At 46.6% G+C, this 24,081-nt stretch overlaps 1 protein-coding gene across 1 annotated transcript in view; it reads left to right on the top strand.

Moving 5' to 3' along the window:
* The window catches only part of CHMP5 (charged multivesicular body protein 5), an 83,842-nt gene extending 69,724 nt beyond the window's left edge, over window positions 1–14,118 (top strand). The window contains exons 5-8 of the mRNA XM_073587841.1: window positions 970–1,041; window positions 1,818–1,926; window positions 13,257–13,369; window positions 13,487–14,118. Coding sequence (XP_073443942.1) covers window positions 970–1,041; window positions 1,818–1,926; window positions 13,257–13,369; window positions 13,487–13,537 — 345 coding nt within the window. The 3' untranslated portion in view covers window positions 13,538–14,118. The remainder of the gene's footprint in view (window positions 1–969; window positions 1,042–1,817; window positions 1,927–13,256; window positions 13,370–13,486) is intronic.
* Window positions 14,119–24,081: the final 9,963 nt, after the last annotated feature.

The raw sequence follows: 24,081 nt of genomic DNA, 5'->3' as shown, positions 1-24,081 counted from the left end.
CTTATTCTCTTTAGAACTCCCTCGTATGGCAGACAGCTGTAACCTTCCTCTTCTGGCTCACACGTCGCTGTTGTGCCTCCGAGTCTTAAGGTACTGTCACACTTAGCGATGTACCAACGATCCCGACCAGCGATATGACGCGGTCAGGATCGCTGGTACATCGCTAAGTGGTCGCTAGTGAGCTGCCACACAGGTAGATCTCACCAGCGACATCGCAGGGGACGGGGGTCGCTACTTACCTGTCACACCAGGCGATCCTGCGTCCTCCCGCCCGGCTCCACGCGTCGCTCGTCGTCACAGCAGGAAGCTGACGACGAGAAGCGGCCCAGGACGTTCTCGCGCGATCAGCGATAACCAGCGGGGGAGCCGGTCGTAGGTAAGTATCACACATAGCGATATCGCTTGCAATATCGCTATAACGTCACTAGTTATAGCGATATTGCTAGCGATATCTCTTAGTGTGACATGCCCTTTATGTGGGAATAGAGCATTTACAGCTTCCTATTCCTCCGGTTTCTGTTGCAGGACCATCAGTGTCCGTACATCCTTGGAGACCGGGCTCCAGATCATGCGCTATAGCTGGGAATGAGCCTGAACTCTCTGCTCAATCTCCCAGCTCTTCTCCTCCACGTCCACACACGTTGCCCTCCTCACACGAACTCCCTAATTTTTCCTCCTGGCCCCCAGAGAGTAGCTCCTCCGCCAGTTTTGGTTCAGAGCTCCCTCTGCTGACCTGGAATGAAAACTGTGTTGTGGTTAACTGCTAGAGAGATCTTTTATTGCTTCCAAGCTTGACATCACACTCCCTAGGAGGCAGGCAATGCCACTGTGGCGACCATACTCCTGGGGGCGCCACACATGATTCAACCATTACCTACAGTGTGTGAGGAATATATATATATATATATATATATATATATATATATATGTGTGTGTGTTATAAACTTTCTTTTAATTTTGTATCATAAGGTGGACGCAATGAAAATTGGCACAAAGGAAATGAAAAAAGCCTACAAGGAAGTCAAAATTGACCAGATTGAGGTAAATATTAAAATAATAGCGTTTATTTTTTAGGATCTTATGAAGCTTATTATAGTGCTCAAATCATGGAATTAAGAGGCACATTTGAGCAATCAATGGATAACTACAGGGCAGGCTGAAGCTATTAGCAGCACAGTTCACTATAGCCTAAAGGCCTCCATACACATTGATGTCGGAGATGTCGGCTTCACATGTATGATTCCATGACCACATATCTCCGACCGATGTGTTCACCAGCAGCTTTCATAGAGAGCCGTTCTGTGTATGGGAGAGTCACCTGAGGGAGCTGTCAACCAAAGCATCGTGTGGCCTAGAGCCATCTAATGAGTATGGGGGCTTCAGTTGTGTGTATGGGGGCTTTTAGGCAGAAGTGAAGCTGAACAAATTCCTAATTGATAAAACAGCATATAAAATATGATTGTGAATATTGTTTTCTTGCTACAGCATGATTACAGCGTAGAAATTTCGGCTGACCGTAATCTTATATATTTGACACTCTAGGTTTACAGTGAGAATGTGTAGTTTATTTAGATAATTTATTACTTTGTTCAGAATATCAACTATGGGTTTAATGAATGAAAATCAAGTGACATTTATACATAGTGTTGTTTGGAGGTTGCCTTTACTAGCCTACTGGCAGGGGTCACATCGAACAGATCTCCACTGACCAGAAGCTGGTGCCGTACCCTAATGATACCTTCAATCACTGAGAGAACTACGTCCTCTTTTAAATGTCAATATTTCTTGTGTTCTAAATGACAATCAACCTTGTGCAGGACTTACAAGATCAACTAGAAGATATGATGGAGAATGCAAATGACATCCAAGAAGCGCTGAGCCGCAGTTATGGGACGCCTGAAATTGATGAGGATGATCTTGAAGCTGGTAAGGAAGCATGTGCTCATTAATATTGGGAAACATAATGCAAAAATAGATAGAAAAGCCCCTTGGTCACATTAAGCAACATGGCTTCAGCTTGGCCCTCATCTACCATCTATCTACCTAATATCATGATGCAGAAGTACAGTTAGGTCCATATCTATTTGGACAGAGACAACATTGTTAAAGACTAAACTTCAGACAGAAAGGCCCACAAACAAATAGCAACTGAAAACCACCGCAGTGAAGGCAAAAGAAGGAAACACAGCGTCTGGTGATTAGAGTTGAGCGAAACGGGTCGAAAAATTTCAAAAGTCACCGACTTTTGGCAAAGTCGGGTTTCATGAAACGAAACCCGACCCTAGGATGAGGTCGGCCACGAGGTCGGCGACTTAAGCGTCGAAGTCGCGTTTCAAAAGTTTGTTTTGCGCTCTTTTTCAGCCAATCAGGATCCACGGACATTGTGGGCAACGTGATGACATAGGCAGGGGTCACCACCATCTTTCAGAAGGGCATGCAAGTGATTGGCTTGCTTTGGTGAGCGTCACAGGGGGTATAAAAGGGCGTGCACGCCGACCGCTATGTTACTCATGCTGATCTCAGAATAGGAAGAGCTGCTGCTGATTCTGTAGGGAGAGCGTTAGGTAGGGAAGAAGACACCAAAAACTGCTTCTGCTGCTAGCGATTTCGACTGTACAACACACCAGTCACTGTGTGTGCAGTGCAAGTGGAGGCTATATTTTGCTGGATCAGCGGTGTTGGTTGTTAGGCTGCCTTCTAAGGCTTCCTGACGGCTGCATTGCTGTTTACCCACTGCTCTGCAAACTGCTTTTTTAAAAGCAATCCCAATTTTTTTTTTTTGTCCTGGTGAGGTACTGAGCGTGCATTTTTTCACACCATACAGCGGTGCACACTCCTCACACAGTACCGTGTAACGGCTGTTATCACAGCCACAGTGAAGCTATCTGTGTGTCACTCTGTAAGAATAAGTCGAGGACATGTTCCGTTCTTACAGACCTGCACCTTCTAGTTTTGTCTAGCTTTCAAACAGTTAAATATATTTGCTGTTTGATCACATTCAAAACTATAGAGAGACAGTGTGTGTCAGTCCGTATACTTAAAAAACACGGAGCTTGACAATTTTACGTACACCGGACAGCCGTGTACGTGCACGCTCCTTTCTCAGTACCGTGTAACGGCTGTTATCACAGCCACAGTGAAGCTATCTGTGTGTCGCTCTGTAAGGATAAGTCGAGGACTTGTTCCGTTCTTACAGACCTACACTCTAGGTAGATTCCTATTCTGCCCAATTCTATATACACCTTGTAGTTTGTCATACACTAGCCAATTTCTGCCTGTGACATAGCGCTGTGATATTCAGTGGGCCTCACACAATCCAAAAGTGTCCAGTGTCCACAAGTGTGTGCAGAAATTCAAAATCTCCGTTATCCTCTAGTGACATTTTTCACACCTGCGACATCGAGCCAGTGACATAGCGCTGTGATATTCAGTGGGCCTCACACAATCCAAAAGTGTCCAGTGTCCACAAGTGTTTGCAGAAATTCAAAATCTCCGTTATCCTCTAGTGACATTTTTCACACCTGCGACATCGAGCCTGTGACATAGCGCTGTGATATTCAGTGGGCCTCACACAATCCAAAAGTGTCCAGTGTCCACAAGTGTGTGCAGAAATTCAAAATCTCCCCTGTCCTATAGACACCTTGTACCTTGTTTTACATTACTATATAGTTTGTTGGATTTTGTCTACATTTCTACCAAAAATGAGGAAGGCTGGTGGAAGAGGCCGTGGAATTGGGCGGGGGTTGGCAGCTGGTAATGATGGTGTTGGTGGTGGATCTGATGGTAGTGGCAAAAGCAAAATAGGACCGAATGCAGGAGGTGTTGAGCCTGCGTCATCGTCTGGCTCCACAAGGCCTCGAAGGCTTAGTTTTCTAGGAGTTGGCAAACCGCTTTTAAAGCCAGAGCTTCAGGAAAAAGTTTTGTCTTACATTGCTGACTCAGCCTCCAGCTCTATCGCCTCCTCTTCTGAAGTTGTAAAAAATAAAAGCACTGAGTCGTCATTGGAGGCTCATGTTCATGAACCACACCTTTCCTTGTGTCCTTCACCCCAACCAAGATTGAAGGATGACGCAGGCCATACTACTGATTACTCCATAGAGCTGTTTTCACATTCCATGTGCCATACCATTAGCCCTCTGTGTCTGTACTGTTACACACTTAACATTATGACTGGTCCATACAATCAGGGCAACTGTTACCACCCACCTTTCGTGTCTCCCTCTTTCCTCATAGACTGTAAGCTTGCGAGCAGGGCCCTCTTTCCTCTTGGTATTTGTTATAATCTACTGTATTTGATTATTGTTATGCTGTAATGTCTATTGTCTGTACAAATCCCCTCTGAAATGTAAAGTGCTGCGGAATATGTCGGCGCTATAAAAATAAAATTTATTATTATTATATTATACCATGCCTGGATTATCAAGTGAAATGGTGAATTACCCAGGCCAAGATGAATCTGACATGGAGTGCACTGATGCACAGCCACTGATAGATGATTCTGCTGGTACATTCACTCAGAGCACTACATTGTCCTCGCAGTGTACAGAGCCAGATTCTGACCCAGATGAGACTCAGGTGCCCCTTCCCGCACACTATACCACCATACACGGTGACACAGAGGAAGGTGCACATGACATTGAAGAGGAGGTGATGGATGACCCAGTTGTTGACCCAGATTGGCATCCATTGGGGGAAGAGGGTGCTGCTTCCAATAGCTCAGATGAGGAGGAGGAGGAGCATCCACAGCAGACATCAACATCGCAACAGCTGTTATCTGGCAGGCCCGGAGCACTCCAAAGACAGGTTCCAAAAATCAAAAGAGTTGCTGGACAGCTTGTCCAGAGGGTCAAAATATCACAGCGTGCTAGGCCGCAAAATGTCTGCCAAAGTAGGAAGAGTGCAGTGTGGCACTTTTTTGAACAAAATCCTCATGATCAGGCCAAGGTTATCTGTAAGAAGTGCGCAAAGACCTTTAGCCGAGGGAAAAATCTGAAAAATTTGAATACCAGTTGCATGCTTAGACATTTAACCAGCATGCACTTGCAAGCGTGGACACAACACCAAACCTCAAGTACCACATGTGCAACTGATCACAAAGAAGGTAGTCAGCAGCGCTACATTGTTTCCTCCACTGTAAGCCCACCGGTTAGCACAGCAGCAAATGTTGAGGTGTCGTTGCAAGGCCACAGCAATCAGGGAATCCCACTGTTATATCAGCGAAAGACTGAATCTAGGCCATCAGAAAGAACACCAACTCCATCACCATCATCAACCCTCTCTCAGTCCGCCCTGTCCACCGCTACTTCTACCATATGCAGCTCTCAAGTCCAGCTCACCCTCCCAGACACTATGAGTAGGTCAAGAAAGTACTCAGTCTCTCATCCGCGTACACTGGGTTTGAACGCCCACATTGCCAAACTAATCTCGTTAGAGCTGATGCCCTATCGGTTGGTGGAAAGCGCAGCTTTCCGCGAACTCGTGGCCTATGCAGTACCACGCTATGACCTACCCAGTCGCCACTTCTTCTCTCGCAAAGCCATCCCAGCCCTCCACCATCATGTGAAAGACCGCATTGTCCATGCACTCAAGCAGTCAGTGAGTGGAAAGGTGCACCTCACAACTGATGCATGGTCCAGTCGGCATGGCCATCACTGCGCACTGGGTTAATGTGGATGCAGGGTCCACAGGGGACAGCGGTGGTGGGACAGTGCTGCCTAGCCCACGGTATAGGAAACAGTTGGCTGTAGGCGTTCGACCCTCCTCCTCCTCCTCCTCCAGAAGCGAAAGCTCGTCCACAGAGCGCAGTCGTACGAGCACTCCATCTGCAGCTGCCACTGTTGCACACGAGGTGTCCCCCTATCGAGCAGCTAGTGGAAAGCGTCAGCAGGCTGTGTTGCAGATGATGTGTTTTGGGCGACAGACACACCGCCGAGGTGCTGGCCGAGTACTTTCAGCGACAAACTGAGTCATGGCTGGGCAGTGTACATCTTGAGGCAGGCAAGGTAGTTAGTGATAACGGCTGTAATTTTGTGGCAGCCATAGTCCTTTCAAAACTCAGCCACATACCTTGCTTGGCTCACACCTTGAACCTGGTGGTGCAGTGCTTCCTCAATAATTATCCGGAGTTAACAGCCCTGCTCCAGAAGTTGCGAAGACTGTGCGCGCACATCCGCCGGTCGCCTGTACACTCCATTCGTATGCAGAAGCTGCAGCGATTGCTCCACCTTCCCAACCACCGCCTCATTATCGACATTGCAACAAGGTGGAACTCCACCCTGCACATGGTTGAGCGGCTGTGCGAGCAGAGGCAGGCCATAATGCATTTGTGGGAGGATACACGGCCAGGCACTTTGAGAGCAGACATGGAGTTGACAGGTGTGCAGTGGTCGAAGCTGAAAGACCTCTGTAAGTCCTTCAGTGTTTTGAGGAATGCACACGGCTGGTAAGCGCAGACGACGCCATCCTAAGCATGAGCATCCCACTTATGCGTCTGCTCATGCAAACTTTGACGCACCTTAAGGAGCAGGCGTCTGCAGCCAATGTTGACGAGGAGGAAGAGGTGGAGGAAATCCTTGATGACATTCAGCCATTGTCTGCTCAGGGACCTCTCCTGGACCAGTTGGAGGAAGAAGAGGAGGAGGAGGATGATGATGGGGATGATTACTTAGGGGAGGAGGATGCATCTCGTGGGGCAAGTGAAAATGTTGGCGTGGCAAGGTCTGGTACAGGGTTTGTGCGTGACTGGAGGGATGTGGATTTGCCAGAAAGTGCTCCTCCACCCAGCACTCGCAGTACATCATTGACACCGGGAACATTGGCCCACATGTCAGATTATGCCTTGCAGATCCTAAAAAGGGACCCCCGCATTGCCAAAATGATGAACGATGACGACTACTGGTTGGCGAGCATCCTGGATCCACGCTATAAAGGCAAATTACAAAACATCATGCCACAGGAGAACCTTGACCTAATATTGGCTACTAAACAAGCAACTCTGGTTAACCGGTTGGTTGAGGCATTCCCAGCACACAGCAGCGGTGATGGTTCTCACACGAGCCGTACGGGCCGAGGGCAGCTTGGCAGAGGTGTTCGTGGTGCACACAGCAGAAGTGGCGTTGGAGACATGGGTTTCATGACAATGTTGTGGACTGATTTTTCACGGACCGCTCACACAACTGTTAATACAGCATCGATGGAAAGTGACAGGAGACAGCAGTTGTCAGCTATGGTTAACAACTACTTTTCCTCCCATATCGATGTTCTCCCGCACAGGTCATTCCCCTTTGACTATTGGGCCGCTAAACTGGACACCTGGCCTGAATTGGCACAATATGCCTTACAGGAGCTCGCTTGCCCAGCTGCAAGTGTGCTATCGGAAAGAGTCTTCAGTGCAGCTGGATCAAGCCTGACAAAAAAAAAGGACCCGTCTGTCAACCCAAAATGTGGATGATCTAACCTTCATTAAAATGAACCATGCATGGGTTTCAAAGGATTTTGTCCCACCTTCCCTTGATGACACATAGGTTGCCAGAAAAATGGCTTGCTTTGGTCCTCCTCCTATTCCGCGAACTTGACCTATTTCACCTTTTGCAGCAGCTGAATGACCCACATCTACATATGCCACTTTGTAAACCTCCCTAAGTGGGCACCCCCCCCCCCATGGCCGGGGTCACCACCTACCGCACAAAACCGTGCGAGTGCCGTTGCCCTGGACAGGTGGGTAGGCCGACTCTTGGGCGCGGGCACTGGCATAGGGTCCCTCGTAGTGCAATCAAGTGTCTGACAGTGGTGGTGCACACCCGCCGTCAGACACACCGCCGTACTATGAGGGGCCCAGTGCCAGTACTGACGCCCACAAGTGTGCCCCCCTTGCTTGGGCAGGGCCCCAGCATTTGCAATGTTTACCTCTCCCTGCTCCTCCGCTGTTTAGCCTGTGCTGTCAAATCCTTCACAGGGACTGCCACTACAAATTGATTGAACTGAAAGATGATGGTTAAGATGTAGCTATGCCCTGTCCTGCTGGCCGGGCTCTAGCTCCAGATGATCAGTGGCTTCCGTTTCTTATGGACATCGACTCACAATTACATGCAGTGGTGGTTTATCATCAGCTTTCACAGTTTTCCTACTCACAGACGTGTGACATTCCAGCGAACATTTCAAAATGTGCCCTCTCATGCCAATCAAATAGAATCGCCTACGGCCTGTGGCTTCTGTCTTTTGCACTCCAAAGTTACGTGACAGATCATGATAGCCAGTGAGCACCATGTTTACATCGCTCCTTGTGATAAAAATTGGATTGAGATGAGTAACAGTGATGGAATCAACGGAAGTGCGATATAGCAAGACTTTATTCACAAAAAAATGTTTTCACTGTCTCAACACACAAATTAATTGAGGGTCAGCATTGCCTATGAGAATTGTGATGGAAGTTTTTCCCGTGAATAATAATTCCTAGATTTCTGCAATCAATAGCCTTTATGTCACTAATTGTATGCATCTCATTTCCTATTGCGGAGAGGCTGGACTGTATTACTGAGACAGAAATATATATGAAGATTTAAAAATAACACCAAAAGTATATAGTTGTGTACGCCTCAAATGCATTTCCTTTTTTCCACTTTTTAGATTGTTGTGTAATCCATACTGAGAACACGGAGATTTTACATGTTTAAACTATGCTATATATACCTGCTATCCAGTGATAAAGTACCCTTTCTCAACTTTTTACAATCTGGTCAAATCCATACTGGGCCTGAGAACATCTGAGTCTGCCTCCTGATCTATAGACATATATTTTTAATGTGTAAACTAGGCTACATATATACGTGTTATCCGGTGAAACTGTACCCTTTATCAACTTTCTACAATGTTGTTGAATCCATACTGGGCCTGAGAACGGCTGCCGAGCTGTTAAGCAAGCTACAGCACCTGTGGTTTGGACACGTAATTTTTTCAGGAATGACGGTTAGGCCTAACTCCGGAATTGCGGTTGACCTGAACTTACTGGGAAATCATCATTCGGGGGGAATAATCTGAATCCCAGATCCCCATCACTAACGGAGTTCAGCAGGTTATCTGCACCGGTAAGCGACAAAAGCTGGTCCTTTCAGTGTAGCGTGCATGCAGCCCCGGACATGTACTGGAATGCTAGACCTGTTATTGCTCGATCTCACGTGCAACAGCCTCGCGTATCGCTCTAGTAAGCTTGACTCGTACCGCGGGGCCATGCCGGAGTCTCGGTCGTTAACGGAATAAAGCTGAGAAATCGCTAGCACAACTACAAATGGACATACCACACCACACACAGAATCGACAAAGCTTGCAATCTGTCCATCTTTTCTGTAGCTTGTATGGTATTGGTTTCCCGGGTGCTGTCCAATTAAGCCACAGGCTCCACTCCTGGTGGTGCCCTTTTGGACATTCCTTTAAGATTCAGCTTTGCAATCATACTGCCCCCGGAAACCAAAAACTTTGCCTTCAGGGACGCTGTTTGGAGGTTCGTGGGAATAACGCCGCCCGATCAGCAGTCGGCATATGGGTCGCCCTCCCAGGGCTGTGGGGTACTCGGTACCGGGCCGGTGTCAGTGGGATGTGTCACAGCAGCGGTGACCCGGACGGTAGCCCTGGGCGCCCATGTAAATGGCGTGGTATAATGGTAAAGAGTTTATATAGATAGTTTGACGCCACCTGTGGTGTTCGGCAACATAGATGTTAGGCCGACGCTGCATGCAGATCCTCTGGGACTGATGGTGTTGTGCAGAAAAGATGGTGAAGCTCCCCACAGGTGGAGCTGGAGTCCCAGGGAAGTGTAGATGTAGTGATGGGGGAAAGGCACAGGCGGTGTAGGTGCTGGTACCCAGATGTAGCGGTGCTGGAATAACTGTAGGACACCAGAGCGTGCAGTTCCAAAGCTTTACTCAGTCTGCACGTTACACAGATGCCTGCCTCCGTGCTGTATCCTCCGGGTCAGGACCTCTGCCAACCTCCGGGACCAGAATGGAAAGCTCCCTTCCAACACTCCGCCAACATGTACCTTCCTGAACGTCTCCTTTCTAGCGCTTGTGGGGGAAGCACTCACAGGACCGTGGTTCACTGAAACGCCTCCTGTCTCACAGATGTTCCTCAGACTTTACTCTTTTGGCAGACAGCTGTAGCCTTTTCCTTCTGCCTCGCACACGTCGATGCTGGGGCCTCCGAGCCTTAGTTGGGTACAGAGCATTTATAGCTGCTACTTCCCCCGGTTTCTGCTGCAGGAACGTCAGTGTCCCTACAAACTCTGAGACCGGAATCCGGACCATGCGCTCCAGCTAGGAGTGAGCCTTAACTCTGCTCATCCTCCAGCTCCCCTTCTGACATCCACACACTTCCCCTTCCCTGCACAGAGTGCCCTAACTTACCTCCTCCCGACCACAGAGAGCAGCTCCTCAGCAGTCAGGTTCAGAGGTCTCCCTGCTGGCCTGGAGTGGGAAATGTGTTGTGTGTTGGTTTCACTGCTAGAGAGATCCTTCGTTGCTCCCAAGCTTGACAACACACTCCTTAGGAGGAAGGCAATGCCACAGTGGCGACCGTACTCTTGGGGACGCCACAAGTGCACCGAGGCCCAGCCACTGCTGGATGATGCTGCTGGTACATTGACCCAGACCACTACATTCCCCTCGCACTCTACACAGCCAGAATCTGACCCAGAGGAATCTCAGGTTCCCCTTCCCGCATACTATACCACCTTACATGGTGACAAAGAGGAAGGTGCAGATGAAAGTGCAGGTTCCTTGAGCAGGTGGGGGGGCATACTCATGGGCGATGGCATTGGCACAGGGCACCGCATAGTACGCAAAAGTGTCTCTGCTGGTGGGAGGGCCTAAACAGCCAAGTGCAGTGAGATGGAAGATGGGGACGACAAGGAGTTCAGAGTAGTGCAGGGATTCCCTAGCAAGGAGACTTATGTAATTGTTTTCAATGTTGGGACAGCAATTTTTGGGGAGCACTATACTCTGGTGAATGATATATGGGGCCCACCATACACTGGAGCATTCCAAAGGTGGACATCAGACAATGGAGCACCATTTACAGGGCCCATTATATACTAGAGCAGTAGAAATGGGGCCCATTATATATGGAGCATTATTTGGGCCCATAAGACAGTGGAGCTTCATCCATTGGGACCAACATATACTGTAGCATTATGTGGAGCTCATCATATACGGTTTGAAACATTATATGGGAATAATGATTCCGTATGGAGAAATATATGGGCCTCATTACTCTGTATAGCGCACTAAGCGCTGGCCATAATACTGTATGGAGTTATATACTGTCCGTTTTTGGAGGTATTGGAGAATTTAAAATGGATATCAGTCATGAGATGTAAGAAGTGAAGTATTTTTCATTGTACTATACTGCTATTTCTCTGCCGTATCGGAGCATCATGAGTTGTGGTATGTGTTAAAGGGGCGCTCTTTGGCCCTGGGCCCACGAAAATCTGGAGCCAGCCCTCCCCCACAACTGTAGCCAAATAACCCCCATTTTTCAGTGCGTAACTAGTATTATGAAGTTAATTAAGGTTGACAAGCTTCAGTGACAAGAATTTATGCTTTTGGCATTCAAATGGGCACTGTTGGTGTGTTTCCTGTCCTCCTCTCACTGCCGACTTTAATTCTCCATTGACTTACATTGGGTTTCGTGTTTCAGGACGACCCCGACTTTTCCCTATAGTCGGCCGATTTTGCTCGACCCGACTTTTGGAAAAGTTGGGTTTCATGAAACGAAACTCGACCCTAAAAAAACAAAAGTCGCTCAACACTACTGGTGATGTCCATGAGTTCAAGACTTCAGGCAGTCATTGCCAACAAAGGGTTTTCAACCAAGCACTAGAAATGAACATTTTATTTACAATTATTTAATCTGTCCAATTACTTTTGGTCCCTTTAAAAACAGGGTGGCACATGTTAAGGAGCTGAAACTCCTAAACCCTTCATCCAATTTAAATGTGGATACCCTCAAATGAAAGCTGAAAGTCTGAACTTCAACTGCATCTGAATTGTTTTGTTTAAAATTCATTGTGGTAATGTCTAGAACCAAAATTAGAAAAATGTTGTCTCTGTCCAAAGATATATATGGACCTAACTGTATATACTGTATCTCTAATAGGTCTGCCTGCAAAACAGTATTCAGTGGTGTGTGTGTGTGGGGAGGAGGGGTAAATAGCGCTGAGCATCAGGAGCAATGCTAGATCTGCTCAACTGCTGCACCCAGGAAACAAAGTACCTACATCCTGATACTGTTGGGAAAAACCTGTTCCTTTTAAATGTTTAGAGGTTAGCAGGTATTTTCCTCTCTCAAAGCTGTAGCCTTCCTTCTCTCCGATTTTGTACAGGCAATATTTTGTAAAAATATAAAAAAATATATATCACAGAATCCCCGTAGGTACTGTATATACTCGAGTATAAGCCGAGATACCTAATTTTTTGCCACAGAAAACTCGGTAAGCCTATTGACTCAAGTATAAGCCGGGTATGCATTGTCCCCTTATCGCTGTCCTGTTCTGTGTGGCTAGTGGCTACCCCAGTCCCATCCTTCTTTGTATGGCTGTGCTACCCTCTCCTGCTCCTCCATCCTCCCCTGTCATACTCACCCGCCTCATGTCCTCACTGAACGTCCCTGTGTCTAAGTTGTCCCGGCTTCCTGCAGCTCTCCTGTGCTGAGCGGTCATGTGGTACCGCTCATTAAGGTAATGAATATGCGCTCCATGCCTATGGGAATGGAGAAGCATGCATATTCATTAACTTAATGAGCGGTAGCACGTGACCGCTCAACACAGGAAGAGCTGCAGGAAGCCGGGACAACTGAGACACAGCGATGGCACGAGGAGGGTGAGTATGATGTCACAGCCGCCGGCTCCTGACGCTCCCCCTCCCCCGCCTGCTTTCTGCACAGTGACTCGTGTATAAGCCAAGGGGGCATTTTCAGCTCAAAAAAGTGCCGAAAATCTCGGCTTATACACGAGTATATACGGTATATGTAATATAATGTGTGTGGATTTTAACCTGCTCCAACAAAACACATCTGTGGCCTAACAGTAGCGTAGGTCATGGGTGCCGTCACCTGGACTTTAACAGCAGTGGTGGTTTTCAGTTGCAGGCAGATAACTCCTAGTTACGTCCTATTGATCATAGTTAATAATTATTAGCTCGTTTTGTCATGTGTCTGGTTGTGGATACCTCTGGGGGATCTGCTTTTATCTGCTCTTTGTCTATCAGAGCTGGATGCATTGGGAGATGAACTCTTAGCAGATGATGACAGCTCCTACTTGGATGAAGCCGCCTCGGCTCCTGCAATTCCCGAAGGCATTCCAAGCGACTCGAAAAATAAGGTATTGGGACTGTACGAGGATGAACCGCGATGGATGAGGGGAAAACTTTATTTACGGTGAAGACAAATGAAGTGATTAGGAAAACTTTACTGACTTGTGTCTTTGATTTCCCCACAGGATGGCGTGCTGGTAGATGAATTTGGACTGCCACAGATTCCTGCTACATAAATGGAGCCCTATGTTACAAACTGCTAAAGTAAACCAATTTGTCTGTCTTCGAGTGGGATATTTTTTTCTGCTTTAAATTTATCTAAGTTACTTTTTTTTTTTTTCTTATAACCGAACAAAAATTGAGAACTTGGATTTCATTTCTTAACTTTTGCTAATGTCACTACATCCTAATTTCTAAGAAGAAATCTCTAATATACATCTAAGATTTGTGGGAGCAGGGCTCCAGCACCCCAATGAAGACCGGGTCTGACTGGGAGAACTATGGAGATTCGGGATAACCTAATATGTGCTTGTTTTGTAGAAAGTGCAGCTTCATTATCCAAACAAGCAACCGTTTCCTATAAAGCCCGGTCACATAGAGAAAAGATTGTGGGTCATAGCGTCTTGTTGCATCCAGAATAGTTTCTTACTTATTTTACAGCTTCATAACTATTAAGAAGTGCTGTTGTGTCTGTGTATATATTTTTCATATAATTATTTCATCTTTTTCTTTTTTGCCATTTTGGTTAGGGGTACAATAGAAATATTGCTTCTGTCTTGAGTAACTTAATAAAAGAGTGATCGCTGTTGAATTATTATTTTGTCTGCTCCATTTGTAGTAAAAAAAAAAAAAAAAAAAAACTTTTGAAGTCTGTGATGATAAAGATATCGGGCATAGTTTAAGGAGTGTTTTATTACTGGACCCCGTCAGTCCCTAGAACAAGAAGACTTTGAAGAGAAGGTGCCGCAATTTTTAATTTTGTATTAATAATTATTGATTATATAATCAATTATTTTTAATACAAAATTAAGTGTAACCCTTTATTAGTTTTGTATTTAATCATTTTTACATTAATCACTGGGGGGGGCTGCCTTTTTAATTTGGTCTGAGCCTGAAATTTATACACCTCACATACGGCAGCCCCTTGGCATAAAAGCTTGCAGTCGGACAGCGACCACATCTCTTGTATTGAGGCTGCTCCTCCTGGTTTTTTTCATATATTAGGGTGAACACTCTTTAGAGCCACATGAAAGGCAACAAAGGGTGCAAGTTTATCATATGTAGAGGGCGTGTGAAATTATCTACAAGTCGTTTATTCTAGTTATATTACACCCTTGGTCCCATAGACATTTACAGAGCAGGATTACACATTTCTAAGGGAGCAGTGGTGTAAAAGTGTAACACCGCTCCATCCACGTCTATGGGAGCAGTAGTGTAATGTGTAACCTTGATTGGTACATTTCTAAAGGGCCCATCACACTAAGCGATATCGCTAGCAATATCGCTATAACATCACTGGTTTTGTGACATTATAGCGATATTGCTAGCGATATCGCTATGTCTGATACTTACCAACGACCGGCTCCCCCGCTGGTTATCGCTGATCGCGCGAGAACGTCCTGGGATGTTTCTTGTCATCAGCTTCCTGCGGCGCTTCCTGCTGTGACGACGAGCGACGCGTGGAGCCGGGTGGGAGGACGCAGGATCGCCTAGTCTGACAGGTAAGTAGCGATCCCCGTCCCCAGCGATGTCGCTGGTGATATCTGCCTGTGTGGCAGCTCACTAGCGACCACTTAGCGATGTACCAGCGATCCTGACCGCGTCATATCGCTGGTCGGGATCGCTGGTGCATCGCTAAATGTGACAATACCTTTAGGGAGCAGTGGTGTAATGTGTGACCCCGCTCAGTCCACTACCTTTCTACTCTCATAGTGGTAGACTGAAAAGGGGCACACATTACACCACAGCTTCCATAGAAGTAGAAGGAGCGGGGTCACATCTTACATATGTTAGATACTGCATATCTTATCTTGTGTGATAAACTCCACTGAGCTCAACATTAATCTCATCATGTGATAAACTACACTAAGCCCTGTATTCAATCCCAGCATGTTACTTTCAGACCACACACACATTTACTGCAGTCATAATGTGAGCTAGTTGTGCACTAGATTTTCATGTCTGATTTCAGCAGCTGCTCCCCCTAGTGTTTCAAAGTGGAAATACCAAACCTTTTAAAACTATTTTTCATATTTTACTTTATTATTAAACAATATAAAAAGATAATTTAAATTTCAATTGTTGAGAGAATTTTTTGATGGCACCTTCCCTTTAACACTAAGGGCCCGATGCATCAATGTGTTTATTTCTGGACTCTGGCATAGAAACATTTTGAAATGTAATAAATTTTTGCAAAACTGGAAATTGTACAAAAATTATGAATCTGGAATTTTTTTTACGCCAATCCCAGTAAGCTTTGACAAATCTGGGATGGGGAGTGATGAAGCCCACCAGACCAATTTGTCAAAATTTACACCACTTTGATGGTGTAAATTAGGCCAGAAATAACATCTAATGTTGGCACATGCCAGTTGTAAGAGAATGAATTTGGAGTAAGTGGCATGTGCCTCTTAAAGGGAATCTGTCTCCCCATTTTTGGCCTATGAGCTGCGGCCATCAGGGCTTATCTACAGCACTCTGTAATCCTGTAGATAAGCCCCCGGTATAACCGGAAAGATAAGAATAGCGTAGTTACTCACCGATAACGGTGTTTCTCGGAACCCATGACCGCACCACGGAGAGAGGGGATCCGCCCATCAAGGACAGGAACCTATAGATAAAAAGGGCGGCACCTCTCCTCTGCCCCCAGTTGGTTACAGAGCATCAGAGAGTCTCCAGGTTAGTTAACAACAAAAGTATATACATTACATAATGTTGCATATCATCAAGAAGCACCGTGTCTAAACGAAAACACTCTACAAACCGTAAACCGTGCTCACCGCACACGTGAAGGGGGGGGAATAAGCGGGTGCTTTCATGGGTTCCGAGAAACACCGTTATTGGTGAGTAACTAAGCTATTCTCTCTCACCCATGACAGCACCACTGAGAGAATTACAGAGATTTGTAGCTTAGGGAGGGACCACCACCTGAAGGACCCTTCTCCCGAAGGTCAGACACTAGATCTAAACGATAGAGTCTGAAAAAGGTAGAAGGTGTTGACCAGGTGGCCGCCTTACAGATCTGTTCTATCGATACCTCTGATCTTTGTGCCCATGAGGTCGCCATTGCCCTTGTGGAATGAGCTTTCAAACCCTCCGGGATGGTATTCCCACTGGATGAATATGCCAGGGCAATCGCATCCCTTATCCACCTTGCCAGGGTACTCTTGAATGCCTTGAGTCCCTTCCGAGGTCCCTAGAAACACACAGAGAGCCTTCCTTCCTACATCCCTTGGTGGCCTCTAAGTACTGAACTAGGCACCTCTTCACATCTAGGGTGTGAAATCTCTCCCCTATTTCTAGGATTTGGGCAAATGGAAGGAAGGAAGGACTACTTGGGACCTATGAAAGTGTGTTGCCACCTTAGGTAGATATGCCGGGTCAGGTTTCAATATGACTCTATCGTCTAGAATTTTAGTAAACGGTGGCGTTGCTGACAGTGCTTGAATATCGCTCATCCTGCGAGCGGATATTAGGGCCACTAGAAGCACAGTGTTTAATTACAAGGTTTTTAGGGGTGCTGACTGGATGGGTTCAAATGGGGGGCCTGTTAATGCAGATAGTACTAGATTTAGATCCCATGATGGTAGTTTCTGGGTAATTATTGGTCTAGACCTGGCTGCGGCCCTAATAAACCGTGCTACCCAAGGATTAAAAACACATGTGACATGCACAAATGTGAACAAGTCAGTCGGACAGTGTTCACACCACCCACTGAAACACAAAAAGAAAACACAAAATACCCTGCATATGTTATCATCTTTTTACCAGCACTTGCTGACTACTGTTATATTTTTTACTGCAGAGTATTTTTGAACATTTGTCATTCTGTGTTTGCTTTTTGTGTTTCAGTCAGTGGGTGGTGTGAACACTGTCCGACCGACTTGTTCACATTTGTGCATATCGTGTTTTTAATCCATTTTTTCCTTGCTTATGCATGGTTTGGGAGACCCCACCCCTCTCTTGTGTGACCTGCACATAAAGAGCCGTCTTACACCACATGCTCACATCAGGATGTGCCTGTCCGAATCCTGCTCATTTAGACGCTGTTCATATGTTCAGGTTTTAAATACGTTAGATAGGGACTGCTCCGTTAAGGGTTACCGTGATGAGGTGGAGTGGCTTGTTGTACATTTTTTGCAAAAAAAGTATCGACTAAATGCCCTGTATTTGTTATGATCTTTTTACCAGCACTTGCTGACTACTGTTATATTTTTTACTGCAGAGTATTTTTGCACATTTGTCATTCTGTGTTTTCTTTGTTTTTCGTGCTACCCAAGGGTTGCCTGCCACGTCCTGGTTATAAAGGGCACCTAGGGCCGCTATCTGTACCTTCAATGTGTTAGTCGCCAGCCCCTGTTCTAAGCCTCTCTGCAGAAATTCGATAATTTTGTCAATCTGGACTCCATCCTGAACCCTTGCCCCAGAGCTGGACAGAAATTTCCTCCAAGTTCTCCCATAGGCTCTCGTCATGATCGGTTTCCTACTCTTTTGTAGTGTAGGAACCAGGTTTTCAGAGAACCCCCTTTCCCTCAGCAGTGCCCTTTCAAATTCCATGCTGTTAAATGGAGGTTCACTGCCCGAGGGTGTAACACTGGTCACTGAGACAGTAGGTCCGGGAGATCTGGTAGGACCCAAGGGTCAGTTATTGACAGCATTCTCAGCCAGGAGAACCAAGTTCTTTTTGGCCAGAAGGGGGCTATTAGTATTCTTGCTCTGTCCTCTCTGACTTTTCTTATGACCGCAGGCAGAAAGGCATACGTTAGGCCCTGTGTCCACGGGAGCATAAACGCATCCAGGGCCCGGGGATTTCCTCTGGGGTCTAGGGAACAACATGCTTCCACTTTTTTGTTTTTGTGGTCGGCAAAGATCTACAGTGCCTACAAGTAGTATTCAACCCCCTGCAGATTTAGCAGGTTTGATAAGATGCAAATAAGTTAGAGCCTTCAAACTTCACACAAGAGCAGGATTTATTAACAGATGCATAAATCTTACAAACCAAAAAGTTATGTTGCTCAGTTAAATTTTAATAAATTTTAAACATACAAGTGTGGGTCAATTATTATTCAACCCCTAGGTTTAATATTTTGTGGAATAACCCTTGTTTGCAATTACAGCTAATAATCGTCTTTTATAAGACCTGATCAGGCCGGCACAGGTCTCTGGAGTTATCTTGGCCCACTCCTCCATGCAGATCTTCTCCAAGTTATCTAGGTTCTTTGGGTGTCTCATGTGGACTTTAATCTTGAGCTCCTTCCACAAGTTTTCAATTGGGTTAAGGTCAGGAGACTGACTAGGCCACTCCAACACCTTGATTTTTTGCCTTTTGAACCAGGCCTTGGTTTTCTTGGCTGTGTGCTTTGGGTCGTTGTCTTGTTGGAAGATGAAATGACGACCCATCTTAAGATCCTTGATGGAGGAGCGGAGGTTCTTGGCCAAAATCTCCAGGTAGGCCGTGCTATCCATCTTCCCATGGATGCGGACCAGATGGCCAGGCCCCTTGGCTGAGAAACAGCCCCACAGCATGATGCTGCCACCACCATGCTTGACTGTAGGGATGGTATTCTTGGGGTCGTATGCAGTGCCATCCAGTCTCCAAACGTCACGTGTGTGGTTGGCACCAAAGATCTCGATCTTGGTCTCATCAGACCAGAGAACCTTGAACCAGTCTGTCTCAGAGTCCTCCAAGTGATCATGAGCAAACTGTAGACGAGCCTTGACATGACGCTTTGAAAGTAAAGGTACCTTACGGGCTCGTCTGGAACGGAGACCATTGCGGTGGAGTACGTTACTTATGGTATTGACTGAAACCAATGTCCCCACTGCCATGAGATCTTCCCGGAGCTCCTTCCTTGTCCTTGGGTTAGCCTTGACTCTTCGGACAAGCCTGGCCTCGGCACGGGAGGAAACTTTCAAAGGCTGTCCAGGCCGTGGAAGGCTAACAGTAGTTTCATAAGCCTTCCACTTCCGGATGATGCTCCCAACAGTGGAGACAGGTAGGCCTAACTCCTTGGAAAGGGTTTTGTACCCCTTGCCAGCCTTGTGACCCTCCACAATCTTGTCTCTGATGGCCTTGGAATGCTCCTTTGTCTTTCCCATGTTGACCATGTATGAGTGCTGTTCACAAGTTTGGGGAGGGTCTTAAATAGTCAGAAAAGGCTGGAAAAAGAGATAATTAATCCAAACATGTGAAGCTCATTGTTCTTTGTGCCTGAAATACTTCTTAATACTTTAGGGGAACCAAACAGAATTCTGGTGGTTTGAGGGGTTGAATAATAAATGACCCTCTGAATAAACTTTTCATAATTTAAAAAAAAATTAAACAAAGAAATAACATTCTTTTTTGCTGCAGTGCATTTCACACTTCCAGGCTGATCTACAGTCCAAATGTCACAATGTCAAGTTAATTCCGAATGTGTAAACCTGCTAAATGTGCAGGGGGTTGAATACTACTTGTAGGCACTGTATGTCCTGGGTTCCCCACATTTTTACAATCTGCCAAAAAATGGACTGTTTTAGGACCCATTCTCCCTGGCGTAACTGGGTGCGACTCAGAAAGTCTGCTCTCTGGTTTTCTGTTCCCCGTATGTGCAGTGCAGAGAGGGATAGTAGGCTTGTCTCTGCTAAAGTGAAGATTTTGGAGGATGTGTTCATTAGTGCTCGGCACCTGGTTCCCCCTGGTGATTTATGTAGGCCACCGTCACTTGATTGTCCGAAAATATGCGGACGTGATGACCCCGCAGCACAGGTAGAAAGTGTGTTAGGGCATAACTTACTGCCAAGAGTTCCTTTTGGTTCGAGGAGGCTTCTAATTCCTGACCTCCCCATTCCCCCTGAGCCACCTTGTTGCTCATATGTGCTCCCCATCCCGTGGGACTGGCATCCGTGGTAATTGTGTGTGCTTTTTATTACCCAGAGAATCCCTTTGGATAGGTCGTCTCTGTTTCTCCACCAAGCTAGGGAATGAATAGTTTTGGAGTCTAGTGTAACGTGACCTTCCAAGTGACCTCCTAACGCTAACTGGTTGGCTAATACATCCCATTGGAGATCTCTTGTATGTAGCTGTGCCCATTGGACTGCCGGCAGGCAGGCGGAGAGGGACCCTAGTAGTGACATCGCTTTTCTTAGCGTCATGGAAGGGTCCTGAATCGCTCTTGGTACCATTTGTGCAATTCTCTCTTTTTTGCGGTCCGGAAGGTAACACTCTTGGGTGTTTGAGTCCAGTGTTAGTCCTAGGAACTCCTGAATTTTGCTGGGCTCCAACCTCGCTTTCAGGTTTAGAAGCCAGCCGAGGTTCTGTAGAGTGTTCATTACTCTGTCCCTCTGTTCCCTGCATTTTTGGGCCAAGTTGCTTGCTATTAAAAAGTTGTCCAAATATGGGATTATTAAAATATCCTGCTCTCTTAGGTGGACCATCATTTCTGCTGCTAGTTTCGTGAAAACTCGTGGGGCTATAGAAATTCAGAATGGCAGGGCCCTGTATTGAAACTCCTTTATCTCGCCCTCTATGGAGACCGCCAGTCTGAGGTATTTTCGGAAGTCTTTGTGGATGGGGACATGATAGTACGCGTCGCTGAGATCTAATACTGTCATGAAGCAATGTGGGAAGAGAATTTTGGTGGTTGACTTGATTGACTCCATTTTGAATTTCTGGTTTTTGACGTAATCGTTTAGTCTTTTTAGATTTATAATTGTCCGGAAGGTACCATCCTGTTTGGTCACCAGAAAAAGAAGGGAGTAGAACCCTCTGCCCCTCTCCTGCAGGGGAACCTCCTGGAGGACTCTTTTGATTAGTAAGCTTAAGACCTCTTTTTCGATAGCTTTTTGTTCTTGTATCGAAGATCTTAGTGGAGTTACCACGTATTTTTGAGGTGGGAGAGAGAGAAAGTCTATCTTCAGGCCTGGTCCTATCAGATTTAATAACCAAGGGTTGTTCGATATTTTCCTCCAGGCTGAAAGAAAAAGGCTTAGCCTCCCTCCCACCCTTGGAAAACAGTCACTTGGAGGGTTTCTTGTCTCGGGACGAGTTACCGAAGAACCACCCCCTATCTCTCCTTCTGTCATCCCATTTCTCTTCTCTTGGGGGTCGCCTCTGAAAAAACTTTTTGTTACGAAAGGACCTTTTAAAGCCTGTAGGACCCAGGTTTGGGAATCCCTTTTTATCCCCTGCCTTTTGGAGGATATAATCCAGTGTCTCTCCGAATAGAAATTTTCCTTCGCAGGGGATGGAGCATAGCTTCATCTTATTCTGTAAGTCCCCTGGCCAACATTTGAGCCACAGCGTTCTTCGGGCTGCGTTTGACAGGGCTGCCGCTTTGGATGACAACCTCACTGAATCAGCTGATTAGTCTGCTAAGAAAGCCGCCGCTCCCCTTATTACTGAAATGGATTCCAGGATCTTCTCCCTGGGTGTACCTTCCCTTAACTGTTTCTCACCCATACCATGAGGTGTCATGAACTCATTTTCTGCTCCACCAGTTGAGAAGTTCCCCTTCCGTTCTCCCTCTGGTGGTGACAGGAGGTAGTGTGGTTGGTTTAAGTGGTAGTGATCTGCCACCTGGTGAGGAAGATAACAATTGGATCTCTGGAGTATCAGACTGGCTATAAGACAGCCGACGCCCTATCCGGGTGCTGGTGATTCAGTCTGCTTCTCAGGTCCTGGACTTCAGCTCTCTTCCAGTCTTCTCAAGTTAAGTTTGTTTTTTGCTAATGTTCACACTTGCGCTTGTTGGTCAATTCAGTTTGTTGTGTAATCAGCCTGCCCAGGCTGGGGCTATGCTGAAATTCCACTCCTATTAATCAGTATTTGCCAATCTGCTTTTTGTTCCCTTATTAGATTGGCCTCTTTTTTGCTCTGTCTCAGAATATTTCAGAGTGCTGATATAGGTTTAGAAGTCTAGTGACTTCAGGGTTAATTTTGCTATCAGAAGTGTTGGACAATATTTTTGTAGGTTGTTTTTGGCAGATTGCAGACAGTGTCTTTCCTTTTCTGTCCTTTTTAGTTAGCCGGGCCCCATCGTTTGCTCAGCCTATTTTCCTGCCTTTGTTTGTATTTTCATCTTGTTTCACCTTCAATACATGTGGGGGGCTGTCTTTCCTTTGGGGTCTGCTCTGGGGCAGTTAGTTTTCCTCTTTTCCTGCTTTAGGCTTATGTAGTTCTCCGGTTGTGACGAGGCGTCTAGGACCAACGTAGGAACGCTCCACGACTGCTGCTAGTTGTGCGGTTAAGATCAGGAATCTGCATAGTTACCAACTTCTCTGGTTTTCTGAGACTTAGCTTGTAGTTTTGTTTTTCCTCCTCGGTTTCCCATTCATAACAATGAGGGCTCTGGAGGTACATGTTGCCGCTATGACTGGCCTAAAATTTCCCCCAGCTGATTCCCAAGTGCCCTTGAGCAAGGTATCAGCCTTTTTATCTAATGGGTCTTTTAGAGTGCCCATGTCCTCCAAAGGGGAGTGCAAATCTTTTTGAGGCCTTGGCGACCGCTACGTCTAGTATCGGGGCTTTGTCCCAAGATGTGGACGTTTCCTCGTTGAATGGATATTTTCTCTTAAGGGAAGGGACCGTGGAGTTTTTCCTATCTGGTTTTTCCCATTCTTTTTTTTATCTGGCCCTGTACATTCTCGTTTAGCGTGAACACTCTGCGTTTCTTTTGGCCCAGTCCCCCAAACATTTCCTGGACTGATCTATCAGGGCGAGGGTCTGCCACCCCCATGGCAGACCTTACTGCCTTTACTAACATGTCTACCTCATCTAGGGGAAAACAGTGACCTCCCCCCGTTTCCTCGTCTGAGGATGACGAGTTGGTATCCAAAGTCTATGACGTAACCTCCCCTGACGTCGAGATCTCTGACTGGGAACCCGCTACAACATCCCTCTGTTTGGCTTTCCCTCTTTGTTTTAGTGATGAAAGGGTACTCTGAAACTCCGATCGGATTACAGCTCTTAGATCCGAGGCGTAATCCGGGGTTTCGTCACAGAGAACTTCCTGTATGCAGGATTCACAGAGCTTCTTATCCCAAGAGACTGGTAGAGCTCTGCTACAGTTGGGGCATTCCCTGTTCTGTTTTCTCTTTCTTCTTTCCCTAATAAGGGAAAGAAGTCTATTACAATGGTGAACATTCACCTAGATCACTCACCCAGGTATGCGCGGTTGCAGGTACCGGTTCGGGAGGTGGATTCAGGTCTCACACGGGCTGATCCAAGGATGGTGACTTGCTCCTTGCAGTCGACCTGCTGCGCTGCGTGGAGTGGCTACTGGACCGGCCCTCGCGCCTGTCCTCCTTTTGCAGGTTATGGTGGTGTTGCTGCTGCCTGTGCTGCTGCTCGGGCTGCTCTTGCTGGTCGCTGTCCTCCACACTTACAAGATGCTTCCAGCGAGGAGTGGTTCCAGCGCTTCCTTTTTCAAATTTCCCGGCGTGTGACGTCACTTCCTCTCCCAGCCTGCACTGCTCTCTGCCCCGGGAGTGCGCATGTGCCGACCGCGGGGACCCGGAAGTCATCTTATCCATTTCCGGGGCAGCGCCATATTGGTACACCTCTGTACCGTGGCGCTGCCCG

The sequence above is a fragment of the Dendrobates tinctorius genome, unplaced genomic scaffold (assembly GCF_039654945.1).
Source record: "Dendrobates tinctorius isolate UK_male_01 unplaced genomic scaffold, ASM3965494v1 ptg000102l, whole genome shotgun sequence".
NCBI classification, from domain to species: domain Eukaryota; kingdom Metazoa; phylum Chordata; class Amphibia; order Anura; family Dendrobatidae; genus Dendrobates; species Dendrobates tinctorius.
This window is presented reverse-complemented; position numbering and strand designations above follow the sequence as displayed.